Raw genomic sequence first — 16,756 nt, 5'->3', positions numbered from 1 at the left:
AATGCCACATGCACATGTTCATATTACCACCCTACAAAATTATCCTAAAAGGCCACTTTACTAGAAAGTAAAACTTGTGATTTTGGAATCTGTGTTTATCTTCTTAAATATTTTTGTAGCAGCTGAGAATTATTCTGAATTGCTTTCAGTAGCTCAAACTAGTATCATGTACAGTGGGATCACATTCTCTGATTCTTCACCGACATGGAAGCTTTGTGTACAGTTAAGAAGGGAAGAAGAAGAGGAGAAGAAGAAGAGTTGGTTCTTATATGCCGCTTTTCCCTACCCGAAGGAGGCTCAAAGCGGCTTACAGTCGCCTTCCCATTTCTCCCCCCACAACAGACACCCTGTGGGGTGGGTGAGGCTGAGAGAGCCCTGATATCACTGCTCGGTCAGAACAGTTTTATCAGTGCCGTGGTGAGCCCAAGGTCACCCAGCTGGTTGCATGTGGGGGAGCAGAGAATCAAACCTGGCATGCCAGATTAGAAGTCCGCACTCCTAACCACTACACCAAACTGGCTCTCAGGGAAAAGGGAAGGCTTCTTCATCAGGGCATTCCTCTGCTCAGTGGGCTGGAAATCAGTGAGAAATAAGTTCCATCACCTAAGGACACCCACTCTTCTTGAGCAGTGCTAAGCAAAACTAACTTGTCACTGTTGGGATGGGACAAATAGGGATGCCTGGCTCCTTTCTCAGAGTTGCTGCAGAAAGGGAATTTCCCCCACTAATCTTGCACCGTAACCCTTGGTGACCTGGAAGCTCAAGTTCATTGAATTGGTCCAGTTTTTTTTTTCCAGCGACTCTGGGGATATCTTAAAGAAATCATGACCACATGTGGAAATATATTGAAACATCATGGCTTCCTTTGAGATTTTGTTAAGTAGGCTGTGCCTAGTTTTCTGTGTGGGAAATCTTTCAAATCACCATCACAATTGTTACAGATCAATTCCTTTCTGGAAGGAATGTAAAAATTGATATATATTGATTGCAGACAAAATTACAGTTTTAATTTCCTTGTTTTTATGCTGGGCTTATATTTATGGGTATGGTTGACAACTTTTGTCCATTTAAATCTTTACTGAAAACAAGAAAAAAACATTCAAAAATATTGTTATTTCTGGATGTAAGGGTGAATATATTTTGGATGTTTAATAAACCTCTGGTGAAAGTTGAGAAGTCATATAAAAATGGAGCAGCTAAACAATACATACTTACACTTAACTCATAAATAAAATTAAATTCAGTCTGTTAAATAATTTCTTAGATTTATGAATTCTTGCTTTCTGTTTGTTACAGCAAAAAGCCAAAGAAGCCTCAGAGAAGACAGAACAACCGTCTGAAACCTTTGACTTTGGCTTATGATGGAGATGCAGACATGTAAACTAGAACATCCCATCAACCTTACTCTATTAAACCATAACGGCAGCATGTACATTGTGTACATTATGGAGCAGATGTTACCTTGCAAGACAAAAAATTATGACTTCGTAATGGCCATGGCTATTCCAAGAAATGTGTTTGTTCTAGACCAATCAATTACAGAAAATTGTGTTGGAAAATTCCTACTGTAACCTCTGCAGCTGGAAATTTTAACGCGGCCTTCTTTGAAATTTACGAACTGGGTAGCCACTTGTGTCTCCAGCCTATGGTAGATGACTTAATAGTGACATCATCTCTGAGATTCCTGATGCCAAAACTATCAGCTGCATTAACCTATACTCAGTAAGCATGAAGAGATCAGACCAAGATGTCTAGAATGCTTTACATACCACTCGTATACTCCGTTGCCACCATATGTATTAATCTGTCAAATGATATATTGGCTACGAGCATCATAGTGCATAGTAACCTGTTAACTTTTAACTGAGAATTGACAACCCACTGAGCAAGTTTGGCATCTTGACAGATTCAAGACAGTTTTTCTTAAGCTGTTTTCCAAAGGGCAAGGGCTTCCAAGACTCTGCCCTGCAACCTGTTCCAGGTACAGGAGCCTGCCTACACACAATTGTCATGGAAAGAAACATTTTCAGGTTCAGTATTTTATAGGAGGTGTAGGAATTAATACCCACAGATAATAAGTTTTTACTTTCTCTAACTCTCCAACGGTTGCCTGCAACTTTTTTGCTACACGTAAGGCAATTTTTTGCACTATATTAGTGCAGCATGATATGCACTTATGAACTAGTATTGCCATAGAAACTGCCTCTTTTCGAGAAAGGGTGAGAGGGTGGGTCAGGGGTCTTTTGCAGACAGCATCCAGTAGACCTTTGCCAGTACATTCTCCCGTCCTGATGAGAGGAGAGCTCAGTTTCTGGATGGTGACTGGATCAGACCAGCTAATACCAGTACCGTTTTTTGCCATTTCTTCTAACAGCAACTGTTTTGTAGTCAATGCCGTGGCAGGAACATCAGTGTCTAGTTTCTGATTCTGCCCTACTTCTACAGAAAATAGATTTTCAAGTTGATTTCTAGTTACTTTGAAGGTTCTTTATGTCTAGATTTTTATATTGCTAACTTTGTAAAAAAAGAAAAGAAAAGAAAAAAGTGGTCACCCTTTAATCATGGAGGGGGGGATACTTGTTTAAAAATATATTGCAGTGGGTTCGTCAGAAAGAATGCAAGATGGGTGTTTATCTCCTCCCCCCACTAACGCTAAGTGTTTAATTGCTGCAGAATTTATAACCCTTTTCTACACATGTATACACATGCCTCTTATACATCTTTACCCAGGAGTCTGACGTGACTAATGAAAACTCACTCTTGTAAACCTTCCATTTTGAAATGTCCATTCCATTCATTTCAATGCACAATGCTGATTCCTAGAATTTCTTTGAACAGGAACTCCCCAAACACAGCTTGAATGCACACCAATCTTTGGTTTCGTATGACAATGTGCACATTTTTATAATACAATACAACTACTTATAGCTGCTGAATTTCTTAGGTATTAACCTCTTTTATCCCAATGGGTTTTCTGTGTATCACTTCAAAGAGAAAATCGCTAGAGAGGGATCCAAAATGACTCAGAGTTTCTTTAGAGATGATTGATATAGAAGCTACTTTACCACAGATGAATAAGCAATACAACAAATCAGTGCTATATTCTTTATAAAACCGAATTTTATAAGTTCTGTCTTGGTTTCTCATGTCTCTATCAATAAGTAGATTTTTAACACAGCTATAACTATGCTGTAACAGAGTTGTGGGACCTATTAAATAAGGAAGGAAAGACTCCTTTTTCCAATGCAAGATTCTTCACATAGACCATTTACGCACTGGGAACTCCCAGCTCCTGTGCAATGGCAAAAATTGGGGGTAGATGAGGAGCACCAGGCCAAATGCTCCCCCGTGTGGGTGCAGGTAGAGGTGGGGCAACCTGCCACGACTAAAACTCCAAGCTAGAGCCTGGCATGAAACCTCCAGTGCATAAACGGTCATAATGGAAAAGGTCTTAGCTGCTTACTGCTACCGAAATAAGTGATTACATCGAAATGGTCTGGATTTATAAACGGGAAGTTCTCTACTCTCACAGCAATATTTGGACACTCCTGATGGTGTTTTGTCAAGTTGCCTGATCATCCCAATTCCCACTCTTAGATCCTGGGAACACTAAATGCTTTCTGACTACAAGGATCTTTATCAGCACCTGTACTGAAAACAGAAGAACAATGTTGAATTTCTATAACAGTATTAACCAGAAACAGGTGAAACAAATGGGCAAGAAGTGTAGGACCTCAGTTCTGCAGGCAGTGCTTAGAAGGAGACTAAAACACATATATCAATCCCGAAATAGATCAATTTTTCACTATACACCAGTGGTCCCCAACCCCCGGTCCGGGGACCGGTGCCGGTCCATGGATCAATTGGTACCGGGCCGAAGGCTCCTCCTCGTCCTCCTCCCCAGCTGCTGCCTTGGGGGTTGCCCTGCCACTCTGCTGCCGGCTCACCTTTGGTGCTCTCCAGTGGCCGCCATGGCTGGGGCTGCCACTCGGCGTGGCAGTGCGCAGCTGCTGCTGGCAGTGCCCCCCACCAGGCAGCGGGAAGTCAGTGGCACTGGTGGGAAAGCAAGTGGAGCAAGGGCTCAGGCAGCGGCAGCAACGTACCTCGGCAAAAGTCTACCCCCCCCCCCCCCCGCTGGGCCTCAGTAAAATTGTCAAGCGTTGACCGGTCCCCAGTGATAAAAAGGTTGGGGACCACTGCTATACATGACAGGATGTCTTTGGTTAGACTTTGGTTAGTATTCCTTATAAGGTCGGGATATTATTTTACAACCAGCTTTCATCTCTGGAGCACAGAATCTTGATAACTAAGAACACTGAAGGCCAAAACCTACTAAGGAGCAAATGTTCCTAAAACAAGACTGTTTTTCAAAGTTGGAGTTCAGTAGCACCTTTAAGACCAAACAAGTATAAGTTTGTGTGTGCATGCACACTTTTTCAGAAGCTTAGGTTAGGCTGACTTCAGTCAAAAACATTTGTTGCTGACTTTATTAAGCTCAGCTTAGGCTCATGCTCTTGACGTAATGTCATGCTTTGCAGATGCTGCTGGTCTAATTTATATGCTACATTTCCAGAGGTAGATGATATAACAAAAGCAATACCTTCAATATCGTAGAGACAGTTCAGGTACAGCCAGATCTTGTTTACACATTCCAGTCTAGGTGGGGAAGGGAGGGTGGGCAAATTAAAAATTAAAATTAAAATGAACACACACAACAATGGCAGTGTATTCAATCCAAAATACTGATGAAGACATTGGCCTACTTCTGGTGTTGAATTCTGGCGCACTGTGCACCGTGCAGGCGCTTCACATTTTGTGGCTGGCTCTGCCTCCTGCCGTAGCCATTTTGTGATTTCGCCCACTGCTGTGTGTCAGAATTCCAGATGGTCACACAAGGTCAAAAAGGTTGGGGACCCCTGCTTCAGCTGCTTGGGAGAGGGGAGAAGGTGCCTATAACGTTTGCCCACCCCATGAAACTTATCGCCATCTAGTAAACTACTGAATCAGGCCCCTCCTCTGCCATATAGAATATTTTCATTAATTCAGAGCTTTTCAACTGTTTCAGACTAATGTTGCTGCCTAAGTCAGAAAGGGGGGAAACGAAGATGCTTTGATTTTTTTTTTAGTTCATCTTTACTTCTGTGTTGCAGGTTCTTTTCAGTGCACAGACTCTTATCTTAATACACACAACTTTAGAAGTTGTACGGCATCATGCGACTTTTGTTAAAAGTGGGGATTTTCACCATCACCTGCAAGCCGTATCTACAATTAGAAGTACAATTACGAGTGACAGCGAAAGGGATTATTCTAAGCAGCCCAGAGCAAAGGGTTTTGGGAATAACAGTTGATAAGATTTTTTTTTAAGTAAATAAATATAAAATGCAGCCAATTTGCTCTTGTTAAGCACTGAAAACTGGCTGATATCACCGTTGGCGGAACTTCACCACACGCATCTCAGATTTGCATTACAGGGTGTAAGACATTAGATGCACAGAAGTTTAAATGGCTTGAAGGGTTTTCTTTTATTGTAAAGAAGGAAAATTAACTGTAAAAGATTATTGGGATAGGAGGAAGGCTGCAGTTGCAGTCTGGATTATGTTAAAGCTAGAAATCAGAAAGGTAGCATTGAAGCAGTAATTTAAAAAGTATCTGTATAAAAAGTTGCTTTAAAACTGTTAGTGTTTCTACAAACCCAGTGCCTAAAGCAACCACGACTGTAGATTGTTAGTTTGTGAAAATAATGTTTTCAGTGATCCACTGTCTTTAATCCATTCTGAACATAGCTGATGAGACCTTTTCTTCTTAGTGTAGCAGTTTGTAATTTCTAAAGTGGTGGGTTTTAAAAGATTACTACGTCTGCTTTGAATCCTGGGATCATTTCTCATCAGCGTTTGCTAGTTCCGCACAAGCCCAATTATATTTGCTACAGTTTCTGGCTCCTAGAATCACCCCCCCCCCTTACAGAAATTTGAACTCTTTCTTTGAAATACAACAATACAAAGTGATTAATATCTATGAGGGTAGTAAAGATCACGGTGGGGGAAAATATCTCTGGAAAGTTTTTACCTTTTGTAAATTATGCTTACCCAAAGTTCAACATTCATTTTGCCTAACTTCATTTACTTGAATTTTTTTGGGTAGAACATGGAGGTGGTTCTCTGGGGAATGTTTACCTTTCTGTTAATTTGTAAATTGTGTAATGCATTTTTTTATTTTTTAAATATGTATATTTCTTTTTTAATGCACAAAATGTTTACGTACAACTACTACAAATATGTGTATATTGTCACTGAGCTTTATTCAGTTTATACAGATCCCATGTGAAAACATAACCATTCCTACATTTTCGCAAGGGGTATTTGTACATCCTGAGGTAATGCGGACAATAAATATTAACAAAAATATGTTACGTGTGCATTTATTTTATAACGAATGTATTATTCTGTCATGGAGCAATGACAGGCACGCCTCCCTTCATAGGACCTTTGGATCTCAAAGAATATACTCAGTCATTTATTCTTAAAAATAATTTACAAATCAGCATCTCTGTCTCTTCTAGCTTGAACTTCAGGTCATTAAAACCTACGGCCCATTGCAGTTAAAAGGAAAAGTAAAGTTAAGCATCATTAACATGCACTGCTGATACCTCATCCCACACATCTGGGTGATCACACCCACCAATTTTACATAGGTGTTAAAAAGGAGGAAGGAATAATCATGTTTCTCTTTGGAGTGCTCCAGGTAGGAGTGGAAACATAGTGAGCCCAATACTCAAACCTATTCAGCAATCCAAAGGAATACGTTTATTGCCGGTATTGAACACTCCTGGAAGACCCAGAAGAATAAATAGGATAGCAATCCTCTGGACTCTTTGCCAGTACTGATAATCACTTAAAATGGCTGTGATGGACAGGCCTTAACCTGGTCTGAGAACCTTGACACCGGTTCCTGGTTGAACTCCGGATCAGGTTTAAGGTGCCCATTCTAACTTCCAAATTGCTCAGGGAGGCGCACATAGATTTCCCATTTTATCCCAATAAACTCCCCGTGAAGAGCAACTTGCTCAGGGGCTACCCAGTGATTTTTTTCATGTGGCTGAGCATGGATTTGAAATCAGGGCTCCTCAAGCCGAGCTTTAAAGACCTTAAAACGTTTAGGTCCAAACTGCCTCCACAAATTTCTGTATGCTATGCAACATTCATATTTGGCTTACATTTCTGGAGGGGACATTAAGGTGATGAACGAAAAGCAAAGCAAGGGTGACACATGCCATATTGGATGCCGCTTCCCCTCCATGTTATCCCCTCCCCCGCCCCAATCACTGGCTTTCAAATGCTCCCATTGAGCTGAGACGATAAGAACAGATGGCTCTTTTCTCTCAACCGGATATTTGCTGCACATTTATTGATTGCAGCGACAGTCCTAATTCTCTTCAGAGGTGGGAACTCAGCTTTAATTGGCATTAATGTATCAGAGTCGTGTTCACATGACAGCTTTTTTAAAAAAGTGTCAAGCTGAAAGGTCATCAGGCACACAAATACCCTTGAAATATGTGGCTGCCGCCAATTCAAGTGATCGGCTTTCCCCCTAGTGACAGACAGATGTTCCCAACAAATTTGCAGTGGGATTTCTGCAAGGAACCCGCCGTGTGGTGGACTCTTGTCACCAAAATGCAAGATTTGAGCCAGAAAGAGAGCCATCTGCCTGCCATCTTGTACATTCAGACTGGGTCTGGAGGGGTGTCGCTCTGAGTGTTCTTAAGGAGGAAAAGAGTTGAGGAGAGAGGCTGTGGCCTTGGCCCGTGGAAGAAAGGCACAGGGTGGGGCCCTGGAAGTGTGGGGACCATCATGCATGCTACATGTGCTATATGGATAAACCAGCCCTGCTGTGGACTATGAAGATTCCCTAGTTATGCAGAAACCCTCTAGATTAAGGTGGCTGAATTGGATGACCAGCAGCACAAGTATTTTGAGCACTTAGCTCTCAGAATTTAAAAAGTATGCACTATCTAGCACTGGGAATCCTGTCATGGTCTAATGTGGAGCAAAACATGAGCCAAGCTATTCAGGAAGGCTGGACTCCAAAAAGAAAGGTGGCAGTTGTTATAAGAATGGCATATTTTGTAACACTGTTTGATCCCAAATTAATAAGATTTCCTCTCCCAGAGGACAGTTCTAAGCATTCCTCCCAATGTGCTCTTCTTCCATGTTGGAAGGACTATTCTTTTCTTGTTCTGTCATCCTGAAATCAGGCTGCCATCACACAGATGTAAAAACAATCCTTAACATTGGAACATTTCTGCATCTGAGATACAATCCACGCAACTCAAATTCAGAGCCAATCAATGGGGGAATGGCCCACACGGTCCATTGCTGTGGCTACCATCCAAGTAGTGACCCAAGGACCTGCTGGGGAACTGAATGGAACTCAAATCACTTCTCCTCTTTGACGAGGAGAAGAAAGCTCAAGCAGATATTTACACCTAGGATTGAGTGAATCAAAACTTGACTTGGGATAACTAAATAAAACAATAAAACAATTGAAAGTCTGCACGACTTTTCCAGTGTAATTTTTCATTTGTATTCAAATGAACTCTACCAGGCGACATCCAGGTCTTTGTGGAGAGAGGCTATCCAGTAGGTGCCCCAGTAGGTGCTTGGGCCCAGTAATTTCTCCAGCACACAATGATCCATGGTCACTTCTAGAAGCATGCCTCTTACTTGAATTCTTGCCTCCTGCTTTCAGCCTCGTAATGGCTGTGCCTTGCAGTCCTTACTGCTGGCATGGGTAGACAAGTAAAGGTGCCGGTGGTGACAGGGATCAGCCACTGTGCCTGCTCTTCACTCTCTGCCAAAGATAAAGAGGCATCTACACAAGAGACGGCTCCTGCAAGTACTTCCACCTCAAAGAAAGGGAGGGCAGGTAAGTGAGTGGAGGCCTAGTGATAGTGAAAAGGTGCACCATCCAGAGGGGGAAGGCCCTGTGCAGGTAGGCATGGACATGGATGACTCCAACTAGCTGCCTCCTGCCATCTGCTAGAGGGAAAACCCATTCAGGCGACTCAGTCCTGCCATTGTGTCTGCCTCCACCAAGGAGAGAGAAGGAAGCCACCTTCAACCACCGGGCTGGGCATATTTGTCTCAAAAATTCTATTCATTTTCCATCTTGGTCATAACTACACATGTCTATGGTCAACACTGGTCTAATTGGGGAATTGAACAAATGGTCCTTCCATCTAGCAACTGTGCTTCTGTTTTTGCCCCATCCGTAAGATGCCAGGCCCTGAACCAGGGATCTCCTGTGTGCAAATCAGATGTTCCACCACTGAACACCCTTGTGAACCATACTGACAACATCTGTGGCCCCAGGTGGATACTTCAAACAGTCAGATGTTTTGAGTGAAAGCAGGAGCAGAATGGACACAATCCAGCTTCCTTTCTAACTGCAAGCAGCTGGTCCACAATATTCAGGATATCTAACCTGTAACTGGTCAGTCCTAGAGGAGATCAACCCTGACTGCTCTTTAGAAGGCCAGATCCTGAAGATGAAACTCAAATACTTTGGCCACCTCATGAGAAGGAAGGACTCCCTGGAGAAGAGCCTAATGCTGGGAGCGATCGAGGGCAAAAGAAGAAGGGGACGACAGAGAATGAGGTGGCTGGATGGAGTCACTGAAGCAGTAGGTGCAAACTTAAATGGACTCCGGGGAATGGTAGAGGACAGGAAGGCCTGGAGGATCATTGTCCATGGGGTCGCGATGGGTTGGACACGACTTCGCACATAACAATAACCTGTAACTGGATATGCACACATTTGAACTGGGGACTGTGAGTATAGTGCAGGGGCTCAAAAGGGGCCGAACTGTGCCTATAACACCATTTTTGCACGAAACGCCCCATTCTATAAATAACGGGCTGGATCTGACTGTGTTCTCTTAGGGCTGTAGGTATTAAACATTTCACTGTTGAGGCCTATCATGGCTGCTATCGGACTAATTACATTTGGCTGGAGGTAAAAACCTGCAGGAGAAGCCTTTGGGAATCATTCTGGAAAACTCTGAGCCCCTGCTCTGCAGAAGGATAAGCAGCCAATCTCCAGCAAAAGAATTGCAAGTGGAACGAGCAAACCATGTCTGTCTCATGGGGCTTCTCTTCCAATTCCCTGCCTCAGACCCCATTTGCTCTTTATAGGACTATTACAGGAGACCAACTCTGGTGGGAACAGCACAATTAAATTACTGCTGTACAGCTGACCGACAGCAGAGGAGCTGCCAGATAACAGAAGCGTTTCTTGCCTCCATCAAAAGTTACAGAAAATTGGCTCAAAGTAGACTTTGGAAAGCTCTCTTTCCGTAAAAGCAAAAACTGCGATAAATGCACTAGAGAGAAAGCAAGTTTCTATGTAGCTCGGTGGTAGAGTTCAGATTATGCCTGCAAAAAAAGTTCCAGATTTCAGAGATGGGGCATTCATGAAAGAATGCCTGGGAGCAGAATCAAAGGGAGCTCTTTCTGCACCTGAGATCCGAGAGAGCAGCTACCAGTGAGCACAAACAATTCTTGGCTAGATGGCCTGATGGCATAAGGCAACCATCTTTATGTACATGGGCAATGCCTTTTCTGGTAGATACTGATAAGCAGCAACTAGAAAGTGAAAAGCACTAAGGATTAGAATAATTGTCACCAGAACAACACAGGTCCAAAAAAGGCAGAGTGTCTTCTCAATACAGCATCTGTTATACAACTGGTCCCAAAACAATGGTGTAAATAATTCTAGTAGTGAATCACCTACACTGTCTTTCCATTATTATATAGTCTGTGGCAACTCCTGTACATTTTGGAGACAGGAAACTACTAGTGATGGTAGTAGTTCTAGCACAATTCCAGAACAGGCCTGGAACTACTGGACTGAAAGCAAGCCACTGGTCACAGCAAGTATATGGCTTGCATTTTGTGGTGGAATAATGGGATTATGACATATTCCTTCCACAAGGTGGCAGACTTGTTAAAGTGGCTAGAGATACTACAGCCCTATTGTTTTGATGGGATGTTTGAAGCTCACCAAAGATCTCATGTCAAAATCCCTGTTTATCACCCACCCCAACATTTACAAATAGACTGTATCATACTCTGGGACCACAAATAAGCCTTTCCCAGGCCAACCGAGAGGTGACCTCTGCCACAGATTGGGCTAGATTCCATTGGCAGACTTTACATCTGGGAATTAATGTTTCCAGCCACCCCGGCTGATTGGCTTGGGAGCACAAGGCCGAAAGGAGGAGCTTCAGCAATTGATTCACCCTGTTGTCCAGCAGTAGGGTCCCTATTTGCCCCAATGTGGCAAACGGCAATTCACCTAGAGCCCCACAACTTTCCGTCAAGAGGCAGCACCCCGCATGGAGCCACTCAGTTGCAGGCAGCCCAGGGCCAGCTGCAGCAAGCAGAATCCTGCAGGAGCACCCAGTCTGGTCCAACAATTTCCAGGGACACAGCAAAAGCAGAGGGGGGTCCAGACATGGAGGCCAGGTAACAGGGGAGAGCACCCGACAGGGTGGCCCAGCCTCATGGAGTCCAGCTGAGCTGAGGGCAATCTCCCTTAGAGGAAGCCAAGGGAAAGGGGCAGATTGATAAACTCCATTGGCCCTGGTTCTTGCCAGTGTCAAGTCTCAACTGGATTGAAGAGAGAGAAAGAAAATGGGGAGACTACTCTTCCAGGAAACCCTTCAAAAGGTAGAGCTGAGGAGGAAGGACTTGGCTACTCCCTAAACTATGAAGTGAGATGATGTAAGAAGGCCACAAAGAGAGGGAACTGGGTAGAAGCAAACCCCACTTCCTCAAGGCCCATCTGAGGCCGTCTTTAGGCCTCAAGGCAGAGAAGGGAACCTGAGAGAATGCCACAGCTCCAACCTCCACCCCTGCACTGGAGGAATTGGACACCTTCTTCCCCTGCATTGCATTCCTGAGCTGAACGGACTCCTGGAGCACTTGGGCATGCTGTTTCCCAGATAAACTCTGTAACCTTGTCTAGTTGGGCCATCCCAGCCAGCTCTTCTATCCACCAGAAGATTGTGCCTGCATAGCCTTCCTATTCCTCACCATTTGGGGGGGGGGGATCTGTTCTCAGGATCGCCAAGAATGGCCAAATCCATGAAATCCAGGGGTCTGCTGTCCGTCAATAGCATCTCCGTCCCCAGTAAGGACTTAAGTTCGGGGGTGCCTGAAGGAATTAACTTGGATATAAGTTCAAATCGCTGCTCCCAGCCTTAGGATTCACTCAGTTGCTTACGAAAACCACCGAATCTCAGCCTTGCCTACCTTGTAGGGCTGTTGTGAGGTTCCAGCTGCCCTCTTGAAGGCAGACTGGGTTATAACTGCAACAAACAGATGCATACATAAACTGCTGTGACAGCCAAACAACTACAGCTGGCATGTGTGTTTGTGTGTGTGTGTGTGGGGGGGGGGGAACGAGTCCCATATTAGGTGCAAATGTATCTGCAGAACAGAGCATTCTGAATCACCTCCCTAAGAGGGACAAACCAGCTTAGTCTTAAGGCAGCCATTCACGGTCTTTATTGCTTTGTCAGTGCTAGTGCTCTTGTGTAGAAATACAAAAGAGGTTGCAGGCTTCTCTCCCTGCCTGCCCCTGTGATAGAAGCTATAGATGTGCCTGGGGCCTGCACAGGTAAAGGAAACAGACTGGGCAAGTTGCTAACTGAAGAAGAAGAAGAGTTGGTTTTTATACCCCCCTTTTCACTGCCCAAAGGAGTCTCAAAGTGGCTTACAATTGCTTTCCCTCCCTCTCCGTACAACAGACACCCTGGGAGGTAGGTGGGGCTGAGAGAGCCATTAATAAGACTGATCTGTGAGATGTGAGAACAGCATTATCAGAACCTCTGCCTGTGTCAAAACTCAAAAGACCAAATAGGTAGCAATTAAAATGATACCCGACATACAGAGAATACTCCTCCCTAAGAACACACTTTCCCAAGTTCATCCCTGAACTGAGTCCAGGTATCCCAAGAAGTCTTGAATTCTAATGTGTGCAGAAATAGACAACAATAACAGATGGCATCATATACTTCTGCCACCACCAATGGGAGCAGTTGGTATTACTAGCATCCTCATATTGAAGAGCCAAAGGTATATATGCTATATTATTTAATAGAGGTTGAATTTCACAATTTGGATATTCATGATATTTACATTCAAAGGATAACCATTAAGGAAGATTTCCATTAGAAAATGGGACATATTTAGAAACCGTTCTGGTTGGATCCTACACGACAATAAACAAACAAGAATGAAGAACACTTTACTTCATTTATTCTGTAATAATTTTAGTAACATCTATAGTAGCCTTGGGATAGGTTTTTTTCTTTTTCTTATTGTATTCACCACAAATGTATGATATATAAGAATGATTTGCCTGTGGTTAGTCACATAGCATTATTGTTCCCATATAGGCAAAAGAGCAACTAAAAAAATACATACACAGAAAAATAATAAAAATAATAAAAAATAATACATACACAAAAATTCACACAGACTCCACCCTGGACTTCTAGTACTATCCTAAGCAGTTATAGCCTTCCAAGTCTGTGAAAATCAATGTACTTAGAATGGTGCAACCCTGTTTAGGTTGGCCCTTTTAATCTTCTCCCTTAATTGACAGCTTGGGAAGGAGAGCTGCATGGAATGGAAGGGCAAATTCAATTGTGATTTGATGACCAAAAAAGGGGGGGGGGCAAGAATCATGAGGCTGCTTTGGGTCAGACCTAGTAGAATCCCTAGGCACCCCTTAGTTCAAGAAACAAAACAATGAAACATGTTTCCTATTTCAAAGTTATTAACATGAAAGCGGCCACACTGCAATGTGTTTTTGTTTTAAAGTTTGGTTTACTATATTTACACAAATGATGACCAACAAGAGATGTGCTCTGCTTTTCACTAGAGGGCAGCAGAGGCCTACTTTTAGAACCGTCAAGGCCCTCACAAGGCAGTGGATTTTCACCGCCTTCTTTGTTTCTCTTCCTTGTCCTTCTTCGCTATAATTTTGTGGAAAACGAACAACACAAACGAACACAGGCAGTGAGTTAACCGCAACACTGAAACATGTTTTGCAATCGCAGACTGGCAGGAAAGGCCACCCAGGGAAGTTTAAATGGAAAGGAAAGACAGGAAGTCAAGAGGACCAGTGCTCCTTTCACGGGCCTTCATGCAAGGCTCAGGGGCGTTCTGACGCTCTGCCCAGCCAGGGAGAAGAGGTTTCGTCAGTGGCTGCCAATGCACCATTGAATCCTAACCCTGAAGCATTTGTATATCTGAACACAAAAACATGAGAAGGACCTGCTGGATAAAATCTCTAGTGCCGCATACGATTTCAAATAGCAGCCAGCTGGCTGAGGCCGGGAGAATAACACCAGAAATCCTTTTCCCCCTACCTGAGAATCCATCCAGTCTGCTAAACCCTCTCAACACTGTCCCCCCCCCCCATGAGGTGCGTCCTGAAGAGAGGCGGCAGCGTTTAAATAGCTTTTACGACCTCATTTGCCTGATCAATATTACTTATTCTAGATGTAACATTTTTGATTTAAAAAAAAAGAAACCTTGTGAGCTGCCCTGAGCCACTGAGGGAAGGACGGCATACAAAATCATTATAATATTATAATTGTTATCCTGGGGACCCAAATAATCAGGGCACCTAGGCCAGAACCCTCAGTGGGTGCTGCCCGGCAGATGGAGGCTGCCTTGAGTCACCATGAGGAGCAGCCATGGTCAGGCTTCTCCATCTTTGCTTGTGGCCATCAATACCTCCAGGGGCAATGAATTCTGCAGTTTAATTACTTCTTAAGTACAGCATTCCCTTTAACCTATCTTGGACCTAGTTCCCAGAAATATAACTGGGTGCTCCCTCCATCCTGGGTGGAATTGAAATCACAGTGGACGGCAGGTTGACAGGGCAGGTGCAAGACCCTCCTCATACAAATGAATCCGTTTTCTTCTTGGCATCTTTCTTCATTGTCCAACTTTTGTCCTCCTACATAGTAGTTCCCTTCACTGTCTTGATTTTGGTTGCCAGCTGGGCACTGATATGCTCAAGGGTCTTTTCTAGCGTCTTCATGGCTGCCCTCTTGGCTGCAGTCTCCCTTTGGGTTTATGAGCAAGCCAAGGAGCAGAAATCTTTAACAATTTCAAAGTCTTCATCATCAACCACGAAGTTGTGAAATTCTTCAGTAGGCCTTTCTTCTGTCTTCTTGATAGCAGTAATCCTGTTTATGTGCCTTCTGCTTTAAACTACCTCAGCAGTCGTTTCAATTTCCACTATTTCTTGCCAGTAATGTGGTGTCATCTGGATATCTCAAACAGTTAATGTAATATAGGGATAGTTCAGAGAATTTGGCATATATTTAAACACTTTTCATTCTATCGCCTTGCACTTGTCCATCCTTTCTCAACTTTTTAAGCACTGAGAACATTCTTCACGCTTTGAGAAACCCCAGAAGTGGTGTGATGATGCAGAATGTGGTTGGGAAGCAAAGCTGTGTACATACCCACCAAGGACCCCTCCCCTCTGGGCCTAACATTGGCCATGATTCTAATCTTAGAATCATAGAATCATAGAGTTGGAAGGGTACTCATGGGTCATCTAGTCCAACCCCCTTCACTATGCAGGACACTCACAACCCTATCGTTCATTCACTGTAGCCTGCCACCCCTTCACAGAATCAGCCTCTCTGTCAGATGGCTCTGTTTAAAAATTTCCAAAGATGGAGAACCCACCACCTCCCGAGGAAGCCTATTCCATTGAGAAACCGCTATAACTGTCAGGAACTTCTTCCTGATGTTTAGACAGAATTTCTTTTGAATTAATTTCATCCCACTGGTTCTGGTCCGTCCTTCTGTCCCTCTTGATAAGGGTTCTTTCAGTGCACTGATTTAAGCTAAATTGTAACAGGAGATATGATTCAAACACTCACTTCTGATATGCTTAAAATCATAACCACAATCAGCTTCCCCTAATAAATACTTAGAAACGCGCCATTTGGCCAGGGAAGTGGCTTTAAGCTGCTGGTAGAAGATGACTCTGCACTTGAATGCCCCTCCCCTCCCCTGGGAAAAGACGTTTGCCTATAGAAAATTAGTATGTAGGGGAAGACGTTTAATTTTTGCTCTGTCCCCAATTTCTATTTTTTTCCATGTAGAGGTTTTTACTTACAGAGAATCAATCGAACATGCAACCCCTTCCCTCCATCTGCTGAAGGGCACTGTTCGGTTTCATCGCAATGCTGAAGCTGGCATTAGGCTCATCAGGAGAATGTGTGGGTGCTCGCTATAACTTTGAGTAATGCAAGGGAAATCACTCCGAGAACCATGTTCACATTTTTCTTTATTCAAGAGGGCTGTATTACCACAATGGAAAAGCATTTTAATCAACTAGTCTCTCTCTCTCCCACTCTGCATTAACACGCTCTCCCCCTCTGCTCTCTGAACAACAGGGTCACTCTGGCTCCTCTCTGCACTGCCATCTCTGTTAACCTTCCCTCTTTGTTGCTCTCTATCTTAAGTAATTGCTCTCTTAGAGCAACTCATAGCTTGTTCTCTTTACTGCCTGAGTTCCATACGTCTCCCTCTGTTAGTAGGTCTCCCTCTGTCAGCAGGTCTACCTTTTCCTTTGGATCCCTGGCTCTGAATCCTCAGCCCTTACTTCCTTGTTCTTCCATTTTTTTTGTTTAAAACTTTGGTTTCTGCACTCGTCTTCC

The 16,756-nt window shown here is 43.5% G+C and overlaps 1 protein-coding gene across 7 annotated transcripts in view; it reads left to right on the top strand.

Annotated features, from left to right (window-relative positions):
* The window catches only part of THSD7A (thrombospondin type 1 domain containing 7A), a 272,715-nt gene extending 266,311 nt beyond the window's left edge, over positions 1-6,404 (top strand). For all 7 annotated transcript variants that reach the window (XM_077302601.1, XM_077302599.1, XM_077302603.1 and 4 more), the window contains one exon: positions 1,297-6,404. In XM_077302601.1, coding sequence (XP_077158716.1) covers positions 1,297-1,381 — 85 coding nt within the window. In that variant the 3' untranslated portion in view covers positions 1,382-6,404. The remainder of the gene's footprint in view (positions 1-1,296) is intronic.
* The last annotated feature ends 10,352 nt before the right edge of the window (positions 6,405-16,756 follow it).

This window comes from Paroedura picta, chromosome 11, assembly GCF_049243985.1.
Source record: "Paroedura picta isolate Pp20150507F chromosome 11, Ppicta_v3.0, whole genome shotgun sequence".
Classification (NCBI taxonomy): domain Eukaryota; kingdom Metazoa; phylum Chordata; class Lepidosauria; order Squamata; family Gekkonidae; genus Paroedura; species Paroedura picta.
This window is presented reverse-complemented; position numbering and strand designations above follow the sequence as displayed.